This window comes from Leptidea sinapis, chromosome 4 (assembly GCF_905404315.1).
Source record: "Leptidea sinapis chromosome 4, ilLepSina1.1, whole genome shotgun sequence".
Classification (NCBI taxonomy): Eukaryota; Metazoa; Arthropoda; class Insecta; order Lepidoptera; family Pieridae; genus Leptidea; species Leptidea sinapis.
The window spans coordinates 1908895-1930008 of NC_066268.1; the positions used below are offsets into that span (position 1 = coordinate 1908895).

Consider the following 21114-nt stretch of genomic DNA (forward strand, 5'->3'; position numbering starts at 1 on the left):
GAAGATCCGAGGTTCCAGGTCCTGATTCCTTTTCTATTTACCTGAGTACCTCTTTATTAAATACAGTCCACTTAAATTTCCCTGCCGCAACCAACACACAAAAAGCAACGCCTCTACGCCAAGCGATGAGTTGTTCACAGAATGGATTCGCGACGCTTCGAACAGCTTATGCACACGATGCGTTGCACTCGTTCGAATAGTTGGAGATGATACTAGGGTGAACCGACCACAGATGTCGAGAACACTACTCAACAGGTATTTTGTAGCCAGGCTTGTATTGATCCGCTTTGCTATGGACGACCTACAGATTTCTTTTTGCCCAATTCGACTTTGCCTTCCATATGGTCCTAACAGGAATACCAAAGCTCAAAATTTTGAGACCCAGTTTTCTGTGGTTAACGTAAGACATCAGACGGATTCATTCAGAACATCCCTAATCTGATCTCAGAACGTACGCCTACGTCGGCCTTCCCCAGCTTTCATCCATATTAGCTCCATAAATCTGTTTAGGCAAATTAGTTTGAATCATCCTTATTCCTGGTATCACCTATCAAATTATGCGATACCCATACTTTTTTCAACTAGTGCGCAAAAGTTTGAGATGAATTCTTTAATATTTCTATATTATAGCAAATAAAGAGGAACAAACGATGTCTCGGGCGGAGTGAGATAATTTAGGTCATACGGTCGCGACGCCGCTATCGATTTTACCTTATCTTACGCAAAACCGGCTGATTGAGACCGCCGAACCCGGCCACAACCTACCAGTAAATATTTACATAAAGTTAGCTGTGCCCATCGGTTTACCAGACGTCTTATTATTTCCTTAGCAACTACTTCTATGACGTACTGAATGCTAGTTAAGTTGGGACCAACTGTGGTGCTCTTTCTGGCTGTCAAGCAGTAATATGATAAATTAAATTAAATTTTACACGTTTTAAATAAAATAATTTGTTGAACTTAGTGGTGAAAGTTTACTCTTTAACTTTTACTTATGTTCCTACTAAAACAGTTTCTCATTACACACGAAGGAAGAATTTTAAACATAACCCAGCACTCAGATGCGTGTGCTTGCTACACGCATAGCAAAGACTAAGTTGACTTCAGCTGGCTACAACTCGTGTTACAAAAACTCAAGGTGAGACGTCTAGTTCGTAGTACATAACTCTAAATAAAAAGGCATAGAGCGAGACAAAAAAAATCGAAACAATGTAAGAAGATATAATCTCTAATTTGAAATTTGATAAATTAGGTTAATGTCTGTTACGCTCCGGAGTCCATTCAATTAAAATAAATACTTTAATTATGGGTAAATTATAACTTGGTAATGCTATTAACGGCTAATTCACACGATGCACAACAAAGGCAGTTCTTCGAAGTGTGTTTTTATATCGATACTAATATGGTTAAATCTTGTTGAGAAATTCTTGGAATTAATCTCATGTGTATCAGAAAAGCTGACTAATATTAAAACAGGTGCTGTTTGAATAGTAATTAATTTAATATTAAGGGCTTTGGAGAGGTTTTTTAAGGGAGTATAGGTATCATTAAGGGGCTATATAATAAGCTCTTTTGTTTTTAGGAACGACAACACATATTACTATATTGTGAAGAACGAAGCGGTCGTGATGAACAGACGAGCGTATAAGGGTCACCTTATGGTAAATGAAGGCCGGCGCCCGCGCAGACGGCTTTTTAGCTTTCCCGCACAACCAACATGTCAATATCTAACATCAATCGGGTTTACTCGATTCGATTTTAATCAAACCGATTTGGAACATTTCATTCTAGTTATTCGTTTTATTGAGCAGCAAATGTGAGCCCGGCTTAAGGATATTATAGCATGGCACGATACAGAACCCGATTCGAGCCGTTTCATGCGTCGATACAATACACAATATGATTTCTGATTTTATCACCGCGCTCCCAATTAAGGCTAGATTACACGGGTTCGACGACCGCCCGGTCGCCGCTATGGCTGCTGGCTTCATTTAAATAGTTACTGCAATTAATCGGTAAAGTCGTCGACCGAATTGGGCAAAATAGTTCAGTTTCGACCATGACAGTCGGACAATGCTACTGGGTTATGATTTAGCGTCAGTTTAAGCGAATATGCCATGCTCTTAACTCCGCGATAATTTGAAGTCCATAAAACAAACCATAATATTGGTAGTGAAGAAAGTGAGTAATTCAATTGATAACTGGCATCAACGTTTAAAGAATTCATTGTTGCAAATGGAGATAATTTTGAAAAAATTTTTTTGTTTTAGACGAAGTTATACCGCTCAAAGTCACGGGTGGCGAGTGTATGTACCTATCTACTATTACATTTAGCTTAGGCTTAGGCTTAGCACCGACTTGTAACCTATCAATCTGTAGCACATACAAATAATAGTATTTTATTCAAATGAAAGGTGTTAGTTTTGCATAAGAGGTGTATTAAATTAAAACTTTATCAAGTTATTTTATTCTTTTTAGTTTTTAAGTCGGTTTTTATTTAAACGTAGTTATAATTTTTCAAAGAAGTTTTATTAAACATCTTAATTAATACATAAGTGAAGATATTTTGGTGAAGTGGGTACTTCAACTTCTTGACTATAAATTAGTTTCAGTTTCAACTCCAACGTATTTACTATTTTAAAAGTTTGGATCACCATGACTTGAACAGTAAGATTATAACTGTAATAATCGTAAATTAATAAAAATTTTGCAATTGGCATTAATAGAACCGAAGCCATTTTGCAAATCTAGCCCCGAATGCAATTTACTTCCATCCGATAATGGTGTCAATGGCGAACACGATAGAAGACATTCTACGACAAGAATTAATAACCAACCGGATTGGATATTAAAAAAAATAAGTCAATCAAACAATATAAAACTAGTATATATATAACTTTTGTCTGTCTAAATGTATTACTACTACTACTGACAACATGCACTTGAATGTAGTTTTCACCGATGCATAATTCAATCCAGGCGCCATTATATCGAATTAATTCTCAACTGTCTCTACAAAAATATATTAATATTTAGGTATTACCTATACCTACTGTAGTTAAAGTTAGCCGGTTTTACTGATCTGTAGAAAACATTTCTCACCATTTAGCGACCAATTTTTATTTTTTAAGTTCACGATATATGATTGCTTTTTGCTTAAACGCATCAAACATATCTGTTGGATTTCATTTATTTATTATTATTTTAAACATTTATTCATGGAAGAAGAGGACAAACGAGTGCTCGGGTGACCTGATATTAAGTGATCACCGCCACCCACATTCTGTTGCAACACCAGAGGAATCACAGGAGTATCGTATATTCGCAATCCGGTACTAAAATGGACAAACCAAGCTTCATATTTTGTAAATAAAATTTATATTTACGTTTCCTGATTTTCGCGTTTCAATCTCCGATCTCCGAAACATATTTTTTTCCATCCATCTATGGGATGACGTATTGTTATGTTCAGATTGAGACGCAGATTGACCTATTGAGCAATCTCAATAGGTCAATCTGCTGCTGCATCAGTCTGCGTCTACGGCCAATGCCGTAAATAAGACTACAAAATACGTGCATTACATCTATGGCCCTGATATATTTATCGAATTAAAGTAAGCCGGTTATCTATATAGTTCGACCTCTTGTCATTCAGTTTTTATCGTTACGTATCGTACGAATATTCCGGAGTATGTCTTACTGCAATATTATCCACTATTAACTCTTGAGTAATTTTTAAGTTTGTCACCTAATTAAGGATTGGTCTCAGCTGCGCTCCAACTAGATACCGCACTACCTAAGAATAATAGCTTTTTTATTACGGCAACTATTAGATGCTTGTGTGCGTGCTCAAAAAACTTAAATACTTACTGATGATATCTGAGCCCAGTGTCTTTCTTATTTCTTGTAGTATTTTTTTTTATGGAATAGGAGGACAAACGAGCGTACGGGTCACCTAGTGTTAAGTGATCACCGCCGCCCACATTCTCTTGCAATACCAGAGGAATCACAAGAGCGTTGCCGGCCTTTAAGGAAGGTGTACGCGCTTTTTTTGAAGGTACCCATGTCGTATCGTCCCGGAAACACCGCACAAGGAAGCTCATTCCACAGCTTTGTAGTACGAGGGAGAAAGCTCCTTGAAAACCGCACTGTGGAGGACCGCCACACATCCAGATGGTGGGGATGATATCCTAACTTGTGGCGTGTCGTGCGAAGGTGGAATTCGGCTGCAGGAATCAGGTTAAACAGCTCTTCGGAACACTCCCCGTGATAAATGCGGTAGAAGACACACAATTTTTACTACGCAACTCGCCATTTTAGTTTCAATTATTAGCAAAGTTTAACAGACATGCGGCACTTCAATGTCACACATTTGCGTTGCATTTGCGACTGCGCCTTCGGTATCTAGTTGGAGCGCAGCGGAGACAAACTGTTCTTTAGACTAATTCGGAATTTATGGTTTTATTTGAAAGGGTTTATACTTCGAACCGCCGTAATGATTCGTTTCCTAGTAAAACATCAGATTTATTGATAGAGTAATAATATATTAAATATTGGGCCTTCTCTCCTCCCTAGACGACTGTCTCGAGCCGACTATACCTGTATCAGCGTTACCTGACATGACGGCTCAGTATCATGCAATACCGACAAAATAAAGCTCACTCACGAATGGTGTTCAGTTTTAAAATAGCTTATCATCATCTGCTTGATTTTGAATACCCGACACCCGCATATATTGACTCAAAAACATCTGCTTTTTATTTACCTACTCTGAAAACGCAGGTGTTCACAACCGTCCCTCTCGCACTTGTAAGGCTAGATAGGGACAGATACTCCCGTGCAGATGCATACATCAACAATGGTTTCTGTGTTAACAGGTCATTTTGCAGGTAGACTATTCAATTAAACCAGAAAAATATTTCGAAAACTAAAAATAACAAAGGAGTTGTACCCCTGAGGCTAAACTACATCTATGGGCTCGAGACTCCGAAAATTACTGGAAAATGAGACTTAACAACATCTTATACTTCAAGGTGACGAGCGCAATTGTAGTGTCACTCAGAGTTTTTGTGTTTTTCAAGAATCCTGAGCGGCACTGCCTTGTAATGGGCAGGGCGTATCAATTACCATTAGCTGAACGTCCTGCTCGTCTCGTCCCTTATTGTCACAAAAGAAGACCAAAATGACGACCCATATAGGTTAGTGACCCTGTCTCCAAAGCTTACGAGGTCCCGGGATCAAAACCCGGTAAGTGCAGACATTTATTTGATGAATATGGATGTTTGTTTCCGAGTTCATACGTTACTATAAAAAGTACAATATAAATTTATTCACAGCGGGCATCTAAAGTAATGCAGATTCTCTCTAACCTAATATCAACAACTTAGCCAAATGTATTGATCGGGACTTGGGACAAATTGGACAAAATACTCGAATAAAATATTTATTGACTTCAGCCGAATCGAGTCTTGTTGTCTGAAGTCTCAATTACTTACTTATAACATCAAGACTTGAACGGCAAGGATTTAAGCCCGCAGCAACACAAACCAGTATGAACTAACCGGTTTGAAAAGAAACTATCGGTACTTGGCACGGAGAAATGCATCGCGCACGCTACGGGAAAACAAACCTAAAACACATGCAAATACGAGTAATTATCGCCAGCGTACGAAGCCAGACTGTAAAACCGTAATTGGGTAATTAAGAAATCGTCATTGTTATGAAAAAGTAGCCGAGCTATCTTTCTTGCATTGTAAGTAATTTGCGTATGTAAAGCATACCTTAATAGAGTTTATTTAAGCATTATAATTGTTTAACTGTTTTGTGGGCAAAGGTAATTTAATATTTAAATAGAAAAGTTTTAAGATTTGTTAAGTAGAGTTGTGAACAAGATAATACCCCATAGAGTTACACTATACTATAAATATCGCGCGAGTTTATGCAAAGTTAGGAATACGATAGTGATGTGACCTAATTATTATTGATGACTATAATAATGAGTGTGTCGATAAATTCAAGCAATGCTTCAATGTTACCATTTTAACCTAATAATTAAATCACAGTGGAGGAGGAGTTTTAGTAAATACCAATGGGAGGCTCCTTTGCACAGGATGCCGGCTAGATTATGGGTACCACAACGCCGCCTATTTCTACCTTGAAGGAGTAATGTGTAAGCATTACTGTGTTTCGGTCTGAAGGACGCCGTAGCTAGTGAAATTACTGGGCAAATGAGACTTAACATCTTATGTCTCCAGGAGACGAGCACAGCTGTTGTAGTGCCGCTCAGAATTTTTTGGGTTTTTCAAGAATCCTGAGCGGCACTACATTGTAATGGGCAGGGCGCATCTATTACCATCAGTTGAACGTCCTGCTCTTATTGTTATAAAAAAATCACATTTTTTTTCTGACTTTTTTCAACACGCTTTATACATATAATATATTCCACCATTTCTCGTGTATCATATATATATATATATATATATATTGCGCATTATTAGATCCAGATCCATTATGACATATTGAGGGTAGAAGAAAATCTGGACAAACTGCCACATGACGATCACGAGTGGAGATTGCAACGGAAATTTGCACCAAAAGCCAAATGAAGCAGGTAGTCCCCAAATCGCCGAGGTAATCCTCGGAACAATTGTCGTCGCTTATCTTATCTGGTGCATATCGCCAGCCATCGAGAACTCAGCTGAACAAACAATAATGCTTTCCGTTTCACATTATAATCTGCCCATTGTTTTCGTTGCTATCGGTATTTAATGAGGTCGGTGTGCTTGTTCGGTAATAATTTTTATTTACATTAACTCATTAATGACGCGTAGAGACATATGCGTATAGACGTCACTTGTTCAATTGTGTGTTTTCTACCGCATTTATCACGGGGAGTGTACCGAAGAGCTGTTTCAACTGAATCCTATCGCCTAATTCCACCACGACACACCACAAATTAGGATATCATCCCCATCATCTGGATGTGTGGCGGTCCTCCACAGTGCGGTTTTCAAGGAGCTTTCTTCCACGTTTGAAGTACGTAGCTGTGGAATGAGCTTCCCTGTGCAATGTTTCCGGGACGATACAACATGGGTACCTTCATAAAAAGCGCGTATACCTTCCTTAAAGGCCAGCAACACTCCTGTGATTCCTCTGGTGTTGCAAGTTGTGTGATCACTTAACATCAGGACCATCAGTGACCCGTACGCTCGTTCGTCCTCCTATTACATAAAAAAAATTATGACACATTAAATTATGTTATTTTGTAGAGTTACCTTTGTGTAAGTCATCAATTAATCAGAATTGGTTTGACTTGAACAATTTTTGACGTATTTGAATTCTGAACTTGGCAACACTATAACGTCACAGAGATGGCGGCGTATCTCTATATCATCGCGCGGGGATTATACTAACCGTTACCGTAAATGAGATAATCCGTGCAACAGGCTCAAAGGTAAAGAACTACCTAAATCAAATACCTATTATTAAAATGTAGAAATAAACAAAATTACACAGAACCGCCAAATAGCGGTCATCAACAGTATTGTAGGTCAAACTTTTTGCTGTATAAAGTGAACGGTCGAAGGTTTCAGCGTTTTTCTGCCCATTTGCTATTAAAATCATTATTGTAATTGCTTGACATTGGCTCGAATTTCGTACGCGTTGTCGCAACATTAACGCAAATAAAACACTACCACTACCCATATCGACACTAGGAGCGTCGGGAATCGCGGGAAGTTTGAAAATAGAATGCCATGTAACGTGCGTCTATCTCTACGAGTCCGTGACCCGGGTAATAAAGCTTTTGGTAGTTCATATTTAAAAAGAAGACAACGGGGAGTCGGTTTCAGCGTATAGGTTTTATACGTATATTTATGTATTTCAATTTAGAATGGTACATGTAGAATGTATATGAATTCGAAGAATCTGGTCGGATGCTGCATAAATTTTCGAATGGGCAGCGGTTTTTGACGTTAAATAAGTGATTTTAAATTTTAATAAATTCTATTTTAAATAAAAATATTTGATAAAAAAGTGAACAGATGCACTTCTTTACATTTTTAACAATTGTGAGTCTTACTACTCAAGCAAGCCAAAACTTAGAGAGTTGCATCGCTTTGTGTAGATCTAAGTTTTGTTTGTTGTTTTTGTTTTCCATAGTGGTGTTGTTTTCGTATATTGTAAGTGAATAAGTATATAATAATATATTTGCTTAGACGGTTCCGTTCAAAACTCAAAGCAATCATCCATTTCTGGGATTAGGTACCGATTTAATTTTGGAATAATCCGTTGAAAATTCGGCCCTGTATTGTTGTTGTTCCAAATAGGCTGTGATAAAGAAAATTGAGTTTAGAACTGACCTCTATTTTGAGCAATTCAAAGACAAATCGCGAGTGTAAGACGTAGCTTGTCACGCAACAAGTATTCCTGGCTTGTTTTTATCGGTTGTCTAACAGCAAGAGACTATTTAGACGTATAAATTATCAAATTTTTTAGTATCTACCCATACTATCTGTCTAATACTATAGGATTTATAAAATGTTAAAAAAGACAAAAAAGAAATTAAAAAAGAAAATTTGCCTTAAAAATATTAATATCAGTATAATAGGTAGGTACTAAGCAGTTGCCTGTTCCGAAACTCACGGTCACATTAAGTTTAGCCTCAGGTCAGAATTCAGACATTACTGCTTAGCTATTATTCGTCTTTAAAATCTTTTTTGTTAACCATCAAGTAACTTACTTATCCGTAGACAGTTACAAAGATGTTTTAACGTTAATTTGTATTATAATACCAGTCATGCTTAACCCTTTCCATATCCATAAAACTGATCATTATCAATAATAATATTGCTCAAGAGAGAAATTTGACACGTAAACTGTACCTAGAGACCCTAAAATTGAATAAAATATAATATTGGCGGACATCCGAACAAAGCGGGTGTGGTCAGCTGATCGACGCAGAGTACAGACGAGTTGTAATGTGTAAATAGGTACGTCAACAACGACGCTATCGATTTTATCCCCGGGCTACGCACGAACAGGTGTACAACACTCAATAATTCTTTATGCCTATTACATACTCTTTGGACAGTTTCGCGTTTAAAAAAAGAATTTAGATTTCATTCTGCTATTAACAATTTAAATACTGACCTTAATTCCTGAGCGTCCCTGTTGCTTCAGTAGCACGTTTTCTGGTTTCATGTCGCAATGAATAATTCGATTTTTGTTCAGCGCGTGCAGGCATTGCAGTAGACTGTGTGAGAACTTACGAACCAACTGCAACGAGAAGCCTTGGAACTTGTTCTTCTTGATCAATTCGTACAGGTTGATAGACAGTAGCTCGAACGTGATGCAAGTGTGGTTCCTGAAGGTGAACGAGTCGAACATGTGTATAACGTTCATCGTGTTGTCCTTATCCTGCTCCCGGAGATGCTTCAGTATACGAATCTCCTCCTGCGCTTGCCTATGGAATCGCTTTTCGTTTCTCACCATTTTGAGGGCAACGTTTTCGCGTTTCTTGTGATCGTAAGCCTTCACGACTTGCCCGAAGCTTCCTTTACCGATAACTTTGAGGACTTCATAGCGATATGCTATGTGATCGTGTGGGATATGGATGTAGGAGCCTTGCTCGTTGTCATACTGGCAGTTGTTTGGGAAACCAACTAGACCGGGCCGCTTTTTCGCGTTTGAGCCTATGAAGTACACTTGGGGGTATTCAAATATCTCTAGATGCTCGTAGGGGGTCAGTTTGTTCATGTAGAGCTTCAAGACCTGATCGGGACTGGCCGCGGCCGCCGGTGGCCGCTTGTCGGGCGGCTGCGCGTTGTTGGCTGGCGGCGCGGGAGCCCCGGACTCCAGCGGCGGCAGAGCCCCATCCCGGAGCAACACGCGCCCGAACGCGTGCGCGCTCCCTAGAGGCTTGTCGCCGGTCATGGCCGAGCGGCCACTGCCACCTCCGCGCGATTCAGTCGCCGTTGCCGTTCCGACCCACGCTCGATCGTACACACCACTGCACCTCACTGCACTTACACTGTTAGACGGCGCCACCCTGGACCACTAAAACACATTTCACGTAAACCGAAAGGAGCGAGAACCGCGCTTCCACTTATGCGGGCACATTCCGTTTCGGAGGCAATGTGATGAGAGCCGTCACAGACACCGAGCGACGCGAACGTAAAACGCAAACAAAGACCCCCTTCCTAGCGTGTCGACTGTCGACCTGACGACAGAACCAGAGAGAAAATAGAAACTGGTCGCCAAAGTCATTGAACCATTCTACTGCGTTGAACGTATGAGTGCGAATGAGATAGCAATGAATTGTTTAATTTGTTCGTGACGTACAGGATAGATGGCGCTTATTGAGAATGTTTTGCTAAGTCATTGTCCAAGACCCAATTTTACTTTTCGCCTGTTTTTTAGAAATATAATAAAACCGTTCTTATATATTTTATATACATAGTTAAATGTTCCTAAACAGAGAGAAATAGTAATCAAATCACAGATATGATTGGAAGATAATATATTATAACTTATCTATGATATATTAAAGTTCATGTAAGTATACTAATTTTAAGGATCGCAACGTAAGAAGCAGTAGTGACAGTGTTAATGTTTACATTGCATAATTTATACAATCTCGCTGTTACTACAATTAAAGGTAATCACAACATGCTTTGTGTTACAAAAATTGTTAATAAGGAGAAATGAAGATATATCAATCACTATATTTTTAATAAAAAGTGAACAAAGTACCAGCGATACCAGGGCGAACAAGACAAGGCAAAACCCTGAGATGGCAAGTGCTCCAATTATTTACACGTGGGCTTATATGGATCCATATGGATATGTAATCCATATTTTAAAGTAAAATTTGTAGCGATTGCATCCACATTAATTTCTATTGGCAAAACAGGAGTACGTTTGAAGTAGCAACCTGTGATACTTAAATATGGAGAAGGAGATGAACATAGTCTGACACGCAAACAGAAGCAGCACTAATATATACCCACGGGTAGGCATAGAACTTGATGTAATAACATCATACAATACCTAAGTGTCACCATTCTTATGACTGTTAGTTTTTGTACACCATTAAATATTGTGTCTTCATTAAAGTGTGTAAAGATCGAGTTGGTCATATCATCTTCCTTCGCGACCCTTCAAACTATTATAACGTTTATGTAGTTATTGGCCGTAATTAATATAATAATAATTTTTACTGTTTTAGTGTTCCAATTGAGATCTCTACTTCTAATACTACTTTTTCATATTGCATTTACCAATAAAAATTAGTTTATTCATATTTACACAGTTTAATTGATAAATTATATGTAGGAAGAGTAAAGACAAAAACCATTTTCCATTTTTTGTTTTAGTTGTCGTTTTCCATTCTTACCGTGCCTCTTTATATCAAATCCTTATTAAAGTATAGTCCTTCATTACTTGGCATAGTGCCATAACTTAAACGTATTCTCCATCTAATAAGCTTGAAACCTTTTTTTATCCGAAAAAGGGACGAGACAAGCAAGAAGTTCATCTGATGGTAACTCGTACGCAGTACGCCCTGCCTATTGTGTTGCAGTTTCGTGCATGATTCTTGAATGAATCTGAAATTCTAAGTGGCATCGCAACAGGTTAGGTGTTCAAATGATTTTTGAAAGATTGGTTAGAAGATTAGCAGCCGTTCTCAATAACGTATCGCTAGTTACGGATATATTGCTATCACCGTTTAATGACAAGATCTTATCTATCCATAGTTATGTCAAATATAGCTATATTATTAGTTATAGTCCAATGCTATCTGTCAATAGGTGTTAATAATATTGAAATGTAAGTAAGCGTAAAAGGATAGATTTATCTACCTCTAGTAAGTTAAACTAAGGATAGATAGGTTATTGAAAACGGCCGTAGATCTGTAACTACAGATCAGCATTATGTCATAATAATGAACTCATTATTATGACATAATGCATGTTATTGACAGAATGATATTCGATTTCAGTATGATAAAGTACTACTGGAAGAAGTCGAGTATTCTGGTGGCACATTGAACCATGAATAAAACAATAATAAAATGGAATATTTGAAGTTTTTAGGTCATACTTCATACTATTATTGGTGTCTATGCTCTATGACTATTTGAACAGTGCGCCATCTCTCGACAGTTATAGAATAGTATTGCATAAATTCCCAGCCAATCTAGATTCAGGGACGTCTTTTTCTCTCAAGTCTCCGTTTTTATTTTCCGTCGGCCGTCATACATCGTGATTCATTCATATGTGATTAATTCAATTTATATTTTTTTATATTATTCAAAACTATACTTAACATGAAGTGACAACATTTAGTGGACAGTGTTTTCAAGAACTCGGATTTAAACTTTTAAGATCAATTTGTAGTGATAGATAAACGTAAGTGCAATTTATTTTTGTATCTTTTACTGTTCGTAGACCTTTCATACTAATGTAGTTATAAATTTAAACATATTAACAAGTTTTGGCACACGTCTTAACAAAAAGCAGTATTCATAACATTTTAAATTAACACGCATTACATTTTAAAGTTATAACATTAAGAAATCGGATGTCTCTAGGTAAATTCTTCACTTACATTATACAAAGAGTGATAATAAAGTATAAACTTACAATGTATTTAAATACGTGATAAACTGGGTGCAAGTATGAATTATAAATTTTATATTTTATATACATTTACTACAGAGAGAGTGATTGATTGGACATTGACCATCTGAATACATTGGTTTAAACACACAGTTGTTAGCTCTTTGTTATTATCCTTAAATCTGAGTCACCCATGAGAAGTGAGTATGATGTTAGTAAATACAACTCTATATAACTTTAGTTCTATTAATATTCTGTTGATAACATAGACATAATTTATTGTTTCTTCTGTAATATCTCACAAACCTATGTTTACACATTGCTTCAGCTAGAAAATAATTTTAGCTGTAATACCTTTGATATGAAACTGGGTTCTTATACAATATATTACTATATAAAATTTCTAGTGAGATGAATCAGCTGATTAATGGATGATAGTCATTTTACTATATATAACAAGTCATTAAAGCCAATATTAGAGCAAAATAATTTATAGAAATCCTCTACATATAAAGTATGGAGTTATGAATATTACATTGTTTATTTTAACAGCAAGAATAATAGTATATAAAGTATTATACAAAATGCATATTTATTATTATTTTTATACTCTTTTGTTATGATATAAAATCTATAAATACCAGTGGAAACAGAAGCAAAACTAATATTCTTTTATCATACTCAACTCTAAAATTTTATTTTATATTTCTAGTTTAATTGTATCTATCATCTTAAAGTTGCTGCAAGCTGGGTAGGACTGAGTTTTTAAAGTGTTGGTTGGGTTGCAGTATCCCAAATTAATATTATAACAAATTATTTTAAAGTGGGCCAGTGAAGTAAATAATTATTTACTAGCTATAGGTAGCTGGTTTGAATCACAGAAGGTGCAATCATTTATATATGAATATGAATGTTTGTTTCCGAGTCATATATGTTTATTTGTATGTTTAAGTATGTATATTGTATTAAATATAGCATTTAGTGAATATTTATCAAAACCTTATATAATGCAAATACAAAATTGAAATTCTAATTAATTTGATGTAGCTTAATAGCTTCATTCAAAATAACAATGTTGTCTAACAACTCAGCAATTGTTTTCTCATCCAAAATTTAAAAAAACATACATACAACTCTGACTTGACATGTAGTCACTTAAAATATGCAAGGGTTGACCCACAGCCTTTTGTAAGCATATATATAAAGTTAAAGAACACAGAAACATATGCAACTGATTATATCTATGTGACAATGCAAAATGATTGCCAAGACACAAAATATCAAATCTCTTCAACCAAGCCAGTCACAGACAGGATATAGATTCACATCCTTCATATTGCTTGCCATCATTGCTCTATCTAGTAGTAGAATTGACTAACTTTATTAAATGTAATTGTTACACTCATCATATCAACTGGAAGATGTCTACTGCTGGGCTAAGGCCCCCAAAGATCTCTACTAAGATCAAACCTGTGCTGCCTTCATCCAACCTATATAATAGCCTACCTACCTACCTATATAATAGCAATCTTGACCAGATCATTGGTCCACTTCAGGGGGGCCTACCAATATTGCATCTTCCTGTATGTGATCACTATTTGAAGACCTTATTGCCCCAACAGCCATTTGTTCTTCTAGCTATGTGTCCTGCCCACTGCCACTCTAGTTTTGCAATCATATCATTTTTGTTACACTAGTATACTACATACACTTATTACATTTAGGTAACAATCAGACAATCAAATTACATTTTGGGTATATATTCATAGATCTTGTTACCACTTATTATATATATTATATTAATTAGTTAGTGCAACTTGAACTATCTGCCCGTGAACATCCCATATCAGTTCAGGCCTTTCAAAGTTCAAGTTTCAAGTTCTTTACTCTTTTGGATTAGTTCAATTCATATTATTAATTTAGTTAAAAATGGTTGTTATATTATAAACACATTTAGTTTTTATAAAAGCCTATTACTATGAATCAAAATCTATGAGAAACTGTATTTCCTAAGAGTCTTTTTTGTTTAGTTATTGCATATATTACTGGATATTAATTACTGTTGTAATTATGTGCTGTAATATATATGCTTGTTTATACACAATAGTTATTCAGGTTTTCCTTAATAACCACTTATTTATTAACTGTTGACAAGAAGTTAATTAACATGAAAATACAATTTTGGAGCTAATTTGCACAATAATTTGTGTATGAACATAATATGATTATCTTAATATTTCAGTATTTAAGTCAATTGCTTATTGTATATGCCAGCATACTGAATTATCCATCTACTGCACCAAGTGATTTATTATTTTTGTTGTTAATATGAATTGTGACTAGATTGAATAAATAAATGGATGTCCACAGAATTTTTTTAAACCGTTTTTATAAAGTAGCACTCATATAAGTATAAGTGTAATAAAGTTATTGTCAAATTGCTAGACATGTCGAAAATAGATCATAAAATTATATAGTATTAATATATAATAGTACTACTTACTATACATACATATATTATATACTAACTTACTAATGTTACTAATCTCCATTACTTAGTGTTATGTGGCTTGCAAAAATAGATTTGAAATGTTGATGTACCTTTTTTGCTATGATTTCATCCATAATAAAAAATAAACAGAATTGAGTATTAAATAAATTGTTTTATGAAAAGCTTATGTCTGTTCGTTATCCATAATTTTCTGAATTTCAAAGATTATATGGACAATTTTTCTTTCATACATATATAAATATTTGCTTTTCTGTCATTTACAAGAAAATTCCAATCAACTTGTTAATGTGTGACGAAATAAGTTATCTCTATTGGCTAACTCATATGTAATCTTATCATTACAATATTATGTTTTGATAATAATTGTCTGCTAATCAAATTGAAAACTATAGTATAACTAATCCACAAAATATGTACAAAATAATACAATAAACACATTAATCGTCCTCTATTCGAGTATGCCAAGTGACTTTTTATGTGATTAAAAAAGGAAAAATGTAACAACCTCCACTCTAGGGTTGGTAGTGGCAGGTGCAAAAATTACAACGAAGTGGTCTTAAATCTCTTTTATTGCAAAAAATACCTTTGACAAGGCAACATAAAACTTCTTGAAAATTTTGACATTAACAAAACAAAATAAATATTCTGTTGATGGGAACACTTTCATTAATTAAAACAACTATGGCACTTTAGTGTAAAGTTACCATTATTTAAGCAGCCTTAATATTACCATCTTGGAATAAGGCACTATGGCATGTCTATTTTAGTTATTTCTGTTCAGTCATTTCTGTTGTCTGTGGGTGGTTGTTGTCGTTACTCTGAGAGTGTTATCACAGGAGTGTTGCTGGCCATACAATTGTAAGATACAACAGGATTGATAGATGCTGAAACAAAGTCCAAAGAGAGTTACAGTTTGGTCTTAGGATGTAACTTTCTAGATAAAAGCAATCTGGAGGAATGCCACACATCCAGATGTTGAGGATGATGTTTCAGCTGGGGATGTGTCATACTGTGAGGAATTGACATCTATCAGGTTATACAGCTCTTCAGAGTTCTCCATGTAATATTTTTCCTTAGAATTAAATTAAAAATAAATAATACAGTTGGCTTCTAGGGATATCTCTTTTGATGGGGTTGACTATGAAGCCATCACAGCTTCAAGGCACCACAGGTTTTTTCCGGTGTTAATTTTAGTTTGATATTTACACGAATTCCTGAGGAGAAGAGCAGTCTCTATAATACCATCATATTATAGAGGATATAACACTATGTGTAAAAGTTTGTCAATATTAGTATTATTATGTACTAAATACTTTTGTAAAATAAACAAGAGAGGCCCCTTTGACTAAATGTAAACATTTAGATTTGGAATTAGTCATCTACACACATACTTTGCGGTTCATGAGATAATGTACCCTTCGCGTACCTATCCCAATAAGGGTTTCGTATCTATATTTCAACGTATAAAAACTTATATTTGGTTGAAAAGAGTGGCAGTTCAGTTTTTTGTATGTTCTTCTCACGTGCTTTACTTTTTCCGACCAAATGGTAGATTCGTTAAATTTAAAAGAAATAATTATAGTGACGATGCAAAAGCTTCACTGCGACCAATGTGATCTATTATGATTCTGACGTATCTCAAGTAGACTTACCAAAGAGATGCTTATTTTACGCATTAAACTACTTAAACCAATTATAGCTAACGCACACATTGACAAATCAAACTTGGTCATGCATTATCGGGTAGTCAGATCGTCTATACGTTAGTATATTCTAAGACTGCGGTCTGCGGTCCTCCACAGTGCGGTTTTCAAGGAGCTTTCTTCCTCGTACCACGAAGCTGTGGAATGAGATTCCGTGTGCGGTGTTTCCGGGACGATACGACATGGGTACCTTCAAGAAAAGCGCGTACACCTTCCTTAAAGGCCGGCAACGCTCTTGTGATTCCTCTGGTGTTGCAGGAGAGTGTGGGCGGCGGTGATCACTTAACACCAGGTGACCCGTACGCTCATTTGTCCTCCTATTCCATAAAAAAAAAAAAAAAAAAAAGACTATGCACGAAATTAAGGGATTTTGGTGTTGTTTTTTTCGCTGCCTCTGGAAGCGATCGATTGTTCCAACTATCAAAACTTCTCAACAACTGGTTACTCTCGTCAAAAACAAAACTCAAATACAAAGTGCAACTGACAAAAAGTTCGTGCGTCACACGAACTTTATAAGCTGTGACGTCAGTTGGTCGCATTCTTTTATTAAATTTAAACAACTATTTCAGTTTATCTTGCACTCGGGCGGATCATATTGTTTTAGAACTATATTTCGAGTGCACTTTATGTTCTCAAGCTTTGTATACCAAAGGTTATCGTGAGGAGCGTTTTAAATGTTGGACCGGTATTGGGTATATATTGTGCTTAATTAAAATAAAAAAAAATTGCGTGCGTACAAACTACACATGTCAGAAGTGAAACCTACATTGTGCATGAACCTCTTAACTGCATATGAAGTCCTGGTACATGTTGCTAGGATGACACATGATTTCAATCGGTATGAAAGATAATTTTATCACCGCTACCATATTTATGTCCTCCTGGTGTCTATGTACTAATACATCGTGCGCATGACGTCATAATATATTAAATTAGACAATCTCTTCTTCAGCTATGATCGGCTGGTACCAAAACACTGTATAATCTTATGAATTTATATCTCTGTCTTTTTACTGTCGCACTTTTTCGTTTCATCGACTATCAAATCACAACTATACTAAATAGGTTTTCACTTTAAAAATAATTTATTCTGCAAATTACTTCAACCTAATAAACAAATAAGAGTTTCAACATAACCAAAAGATTACTAATAGTTTCTTTTTACATTGTGAAACTTATTAAATCGTCGGTGCCGCAATATAACATTAGTTCCGTTGACTCTCACCACGAAGCCCCCGGTCCGATCCGCGTCCGCCACGAGGTACCAATGTGTTGTCGGTTTTCGAATTCGTATTATGAAAGTTTATTATCTCTTGTGATTCCTCTGGCATTATGAGGAGGTGATCACAACATATCATCAGGTGGCCATTGTATACGTGAACGGAGTAATTCATAACATAATATTTATACCAACTTACTTGGGTTATTCACTCCAAACAATGACGATCTATATATCTATATAATATAAGGACATATCATTCGCAGTTTGATCGACTAAACTGTGCTTAAAGACAATATAAACTGCCAACTATCACTGTCTGAATCAAATCTTTACTGCATTACATTGCTGCTTACTGACCAATAATGCTTAAACAACTGGAGTAAATGCGGCAATGTATAGATATAGCAGTCTTTAGCCGTAGTCAGCTTTGTTTTTATATTATGTGACTCGTCTATATGTATGGAACGTCATTGACTTCACAGGATAAATCTTGATTGAACCTACTATTAAAAACAAGCCGTGATATAAACCGGTGTTATGCAATTTGCATCTTTTAATGCCTTCACCTTAGACACGAGAATGGCGTCGAGTTCATATTAATTGTTTTCCTGCCGCCATGTTCCGGTATCAACGTAATTATAATTATTATTAACTCGATGACCTCTGCTATGTCTTCATTGTAAGTTTTATAAGTAATTTTCTCGGTTATTTAAGTGTTCAACGAAAACCTCAAAAAGACCACAGTAGGATTGTTAATTTATACAAATAAATAAAATGGAGTGTCTGTTTATCATATTGAAATAACCGTTTTACTACATATATATGAATATATACATACACCAAAATAACATTTTTTACAATTTTTGTCTGTCTGTCTGGTTGTTCCGGCAAATCTCTGAAATGGCTTAACCGATTTTGAAGGGACTTTTATTGGCAGGTAGCTGATGTAATAAGGAGTAACTTAGGCTACGTTTACGCTTACGTTTATTTTAGAAAAATAAAGTAATGTTGCAATGTCCAAAAAATGGTCTAACTCTAAAAATAATTTATATGGCAAAACAACGTTTGCCGGGTCAGCTAGTATTTTTATAAAATGACAGAGGCTTACATTGGTGCATGCAGCACAGAAAAACTACTGGAAATATTTCAAATTTTATATAGATTGGATGGTCTTTTTTAAATCGGTTCGTTCTATGAGGTTCAGAACCGGAAAAAAACGGCTTCGAAGCCTTAGTGGGAGCTCTACAATTTATTGTATATGAGTACATGTACTACTTGACTTCACAGTTCAACTAATGACTGATAAAAACGCAGTAAATCGTTTATAGTCTTTTTAACGACCTTTTGTAATTCAAACTAATCAATGTTTGTATAAAGTTATTATTTACTATCCATCGTTAGCGCGGTTCTGAAATAAATTAATTACACTAACAACTTAAGAACGATCCTGTTTCAGCGATATTGCCAATCGCTATAACACGAGTTATTTATTTATTCCATTCGAGTTCCACACCGAAGTAAAATAAATAAAACGACATGCTTTGGTTACACGATGCAACAATACAATAGACAGGTACCTTATCTATTGCATTGTTGGGATGATATTATCATCCCTAACATCCGGATGTGTGGCGTTCCTCCACAGTACGGTTTTCAAGGAACCTTCTTCCATGATGCGGAATGAGCTTTCTTGTGCGGTTTTTTCAGGACGATACGACATGGGAACCTTCAAATAAGGGGGTACACTTTTTAAAAAGTCCAAGTCTCACCTGTTGCCCTTCCTCGCAACACCACCCGCTACCCGCTGACATCTTATTACCCCGTCCCTGCCACCTTCTGTCACCCCGTGGGACGGTCGCGCACCAAGTTGTCGGACTATAGTTTTAATGTCTAGATTCAACAGGAACTAGAAAATTTTAAATTAATAGCGAAAATATATGTCCGTTTAGTTTACGGTTAAAATGACAGTCGAAAACAGGGCTGCAACTTCATTCAGCGGAAAGAAAACGACGGTTTTTATGCCCGGCATAAGTCTGAAATTTAGTAGTTTCGGGTGGCTCAACGGGCATTATTGATACTCGACTTTCGGTTACTTCGATCACTTATACATCTATCTAGATAGACTGTGAAAATGTTGAAAAAATTAACAATTAATCTCTATTTTGAGCAATGCACGCACACTAACACAAAACGACATACAAATCGCGAGTGTGAGATCCCTCGCTGACAGTTAGCGAAAATGTGAGCTCTGAATGAATTCGTGTTCCAGTTTCAGGAATTAATTAACATTTTGTTTGACGTTTGGTAGCACTTCGTACTGTTAGTTGACATGTCAGCTTCATTATGTCGTCTCTTTACGTTTAATTAATTACATACTCAGCCTTACCCAAAAAAATTCATTAGAGGCGTGCTTTGATGTGTTTTTGGGCCCGTCGCACAGTGTGAAATATTCATAATCTAAAGAGACAAAAGTCAAATTCCACACTAGTCTATCCTGGTCAAATTGTTATTTATATTCCAAGAAGACAAACCATATTACGCGTCCCTAAAGTTTATTTTCCAAGAACTCGCACCACACAATAGAAAATAGACGCGTCGTTTGATTTGAATACCATGCCTATCTGGCAAAACGGCTTACTTGTCGATCTTACCTTTGGGTATAATATCCCCTGTGTCGCAAACATTTGCATTTTTACTTCGTCAAAAGGTAAAAACGAAACCCTTTCAGGATCCCTTTGTTGTCCGTCCATCCATCGATGTCTGTCTGTCGGTCAAGACCCTTTATCTCGGGAACGCGTGGAGGTATCGAGTTGAAATTAAAAATATATTATTATACTTCTAATTGAACATTAAAAAAAAGATATTAATAAATAAGAAAATTAATAATGATAATAAAAAGGTGTACTTCTACACTCTCAAGGGAATCAAAATAGCGTAAATTTTATTCGTTGACCGAGAAATATTGAAATTCTTCTTATACTACAAGTATAGTGAAAACTATGCATTTGTAAAAATTTTATTGAATTAGGCGTTACTTTGCGGAAATCCATAATTATA

At 35.9% G+C, this 21114-nt stretch overlaps 2 protein-coding genes across 4 annotated transcripts in view; one reads left to right on the forward strand and one right to left on the reverse strand.

Annotated features, from left to right (window-relative positions):
• LOC126980043 (dual specificity tyrosine-phosphorylation-regulated kinase 2-like) overlaps positions 1–10207 on the reverse strand; it is a gene marked incomplete at its 3' end in the record, with an annotated part of 178607 nt that extends 168400 nt beyond the window's left edge. The window contains exon 1 of the mRNA XM_050829670.1: positions 9151–10207. Coding sequence (XP_050685627.1) covers positions 9151–9933 — 783 coding nt within the window. The remainder of the gene's footprint in view (positions 1–9150) is intronic.
• Positions 10208–12175: 1968 nt separating this feature from the next.
• LOC126980032 (transmembrane and coiled-coil domains protein 2) overlaps positions 12176–21114 on the forward strand; it is a 70003-nt gene continuing 61064 nt past the window's right edge. For 2 of the 3 annotated variants that reach the window (XM_050829662.1, XM_050829663.1), the window contains exon 1: positions 12177–12410. The gene's annotated coding sequence lies outside the window, so the exon portion shown is untranslated. Of the gene's footprint in view, positions 12411–21114 lie in introns of all 3 variants that reach the window. The other variant, XM_050829661.1, reaches the window with a different exon arrangement.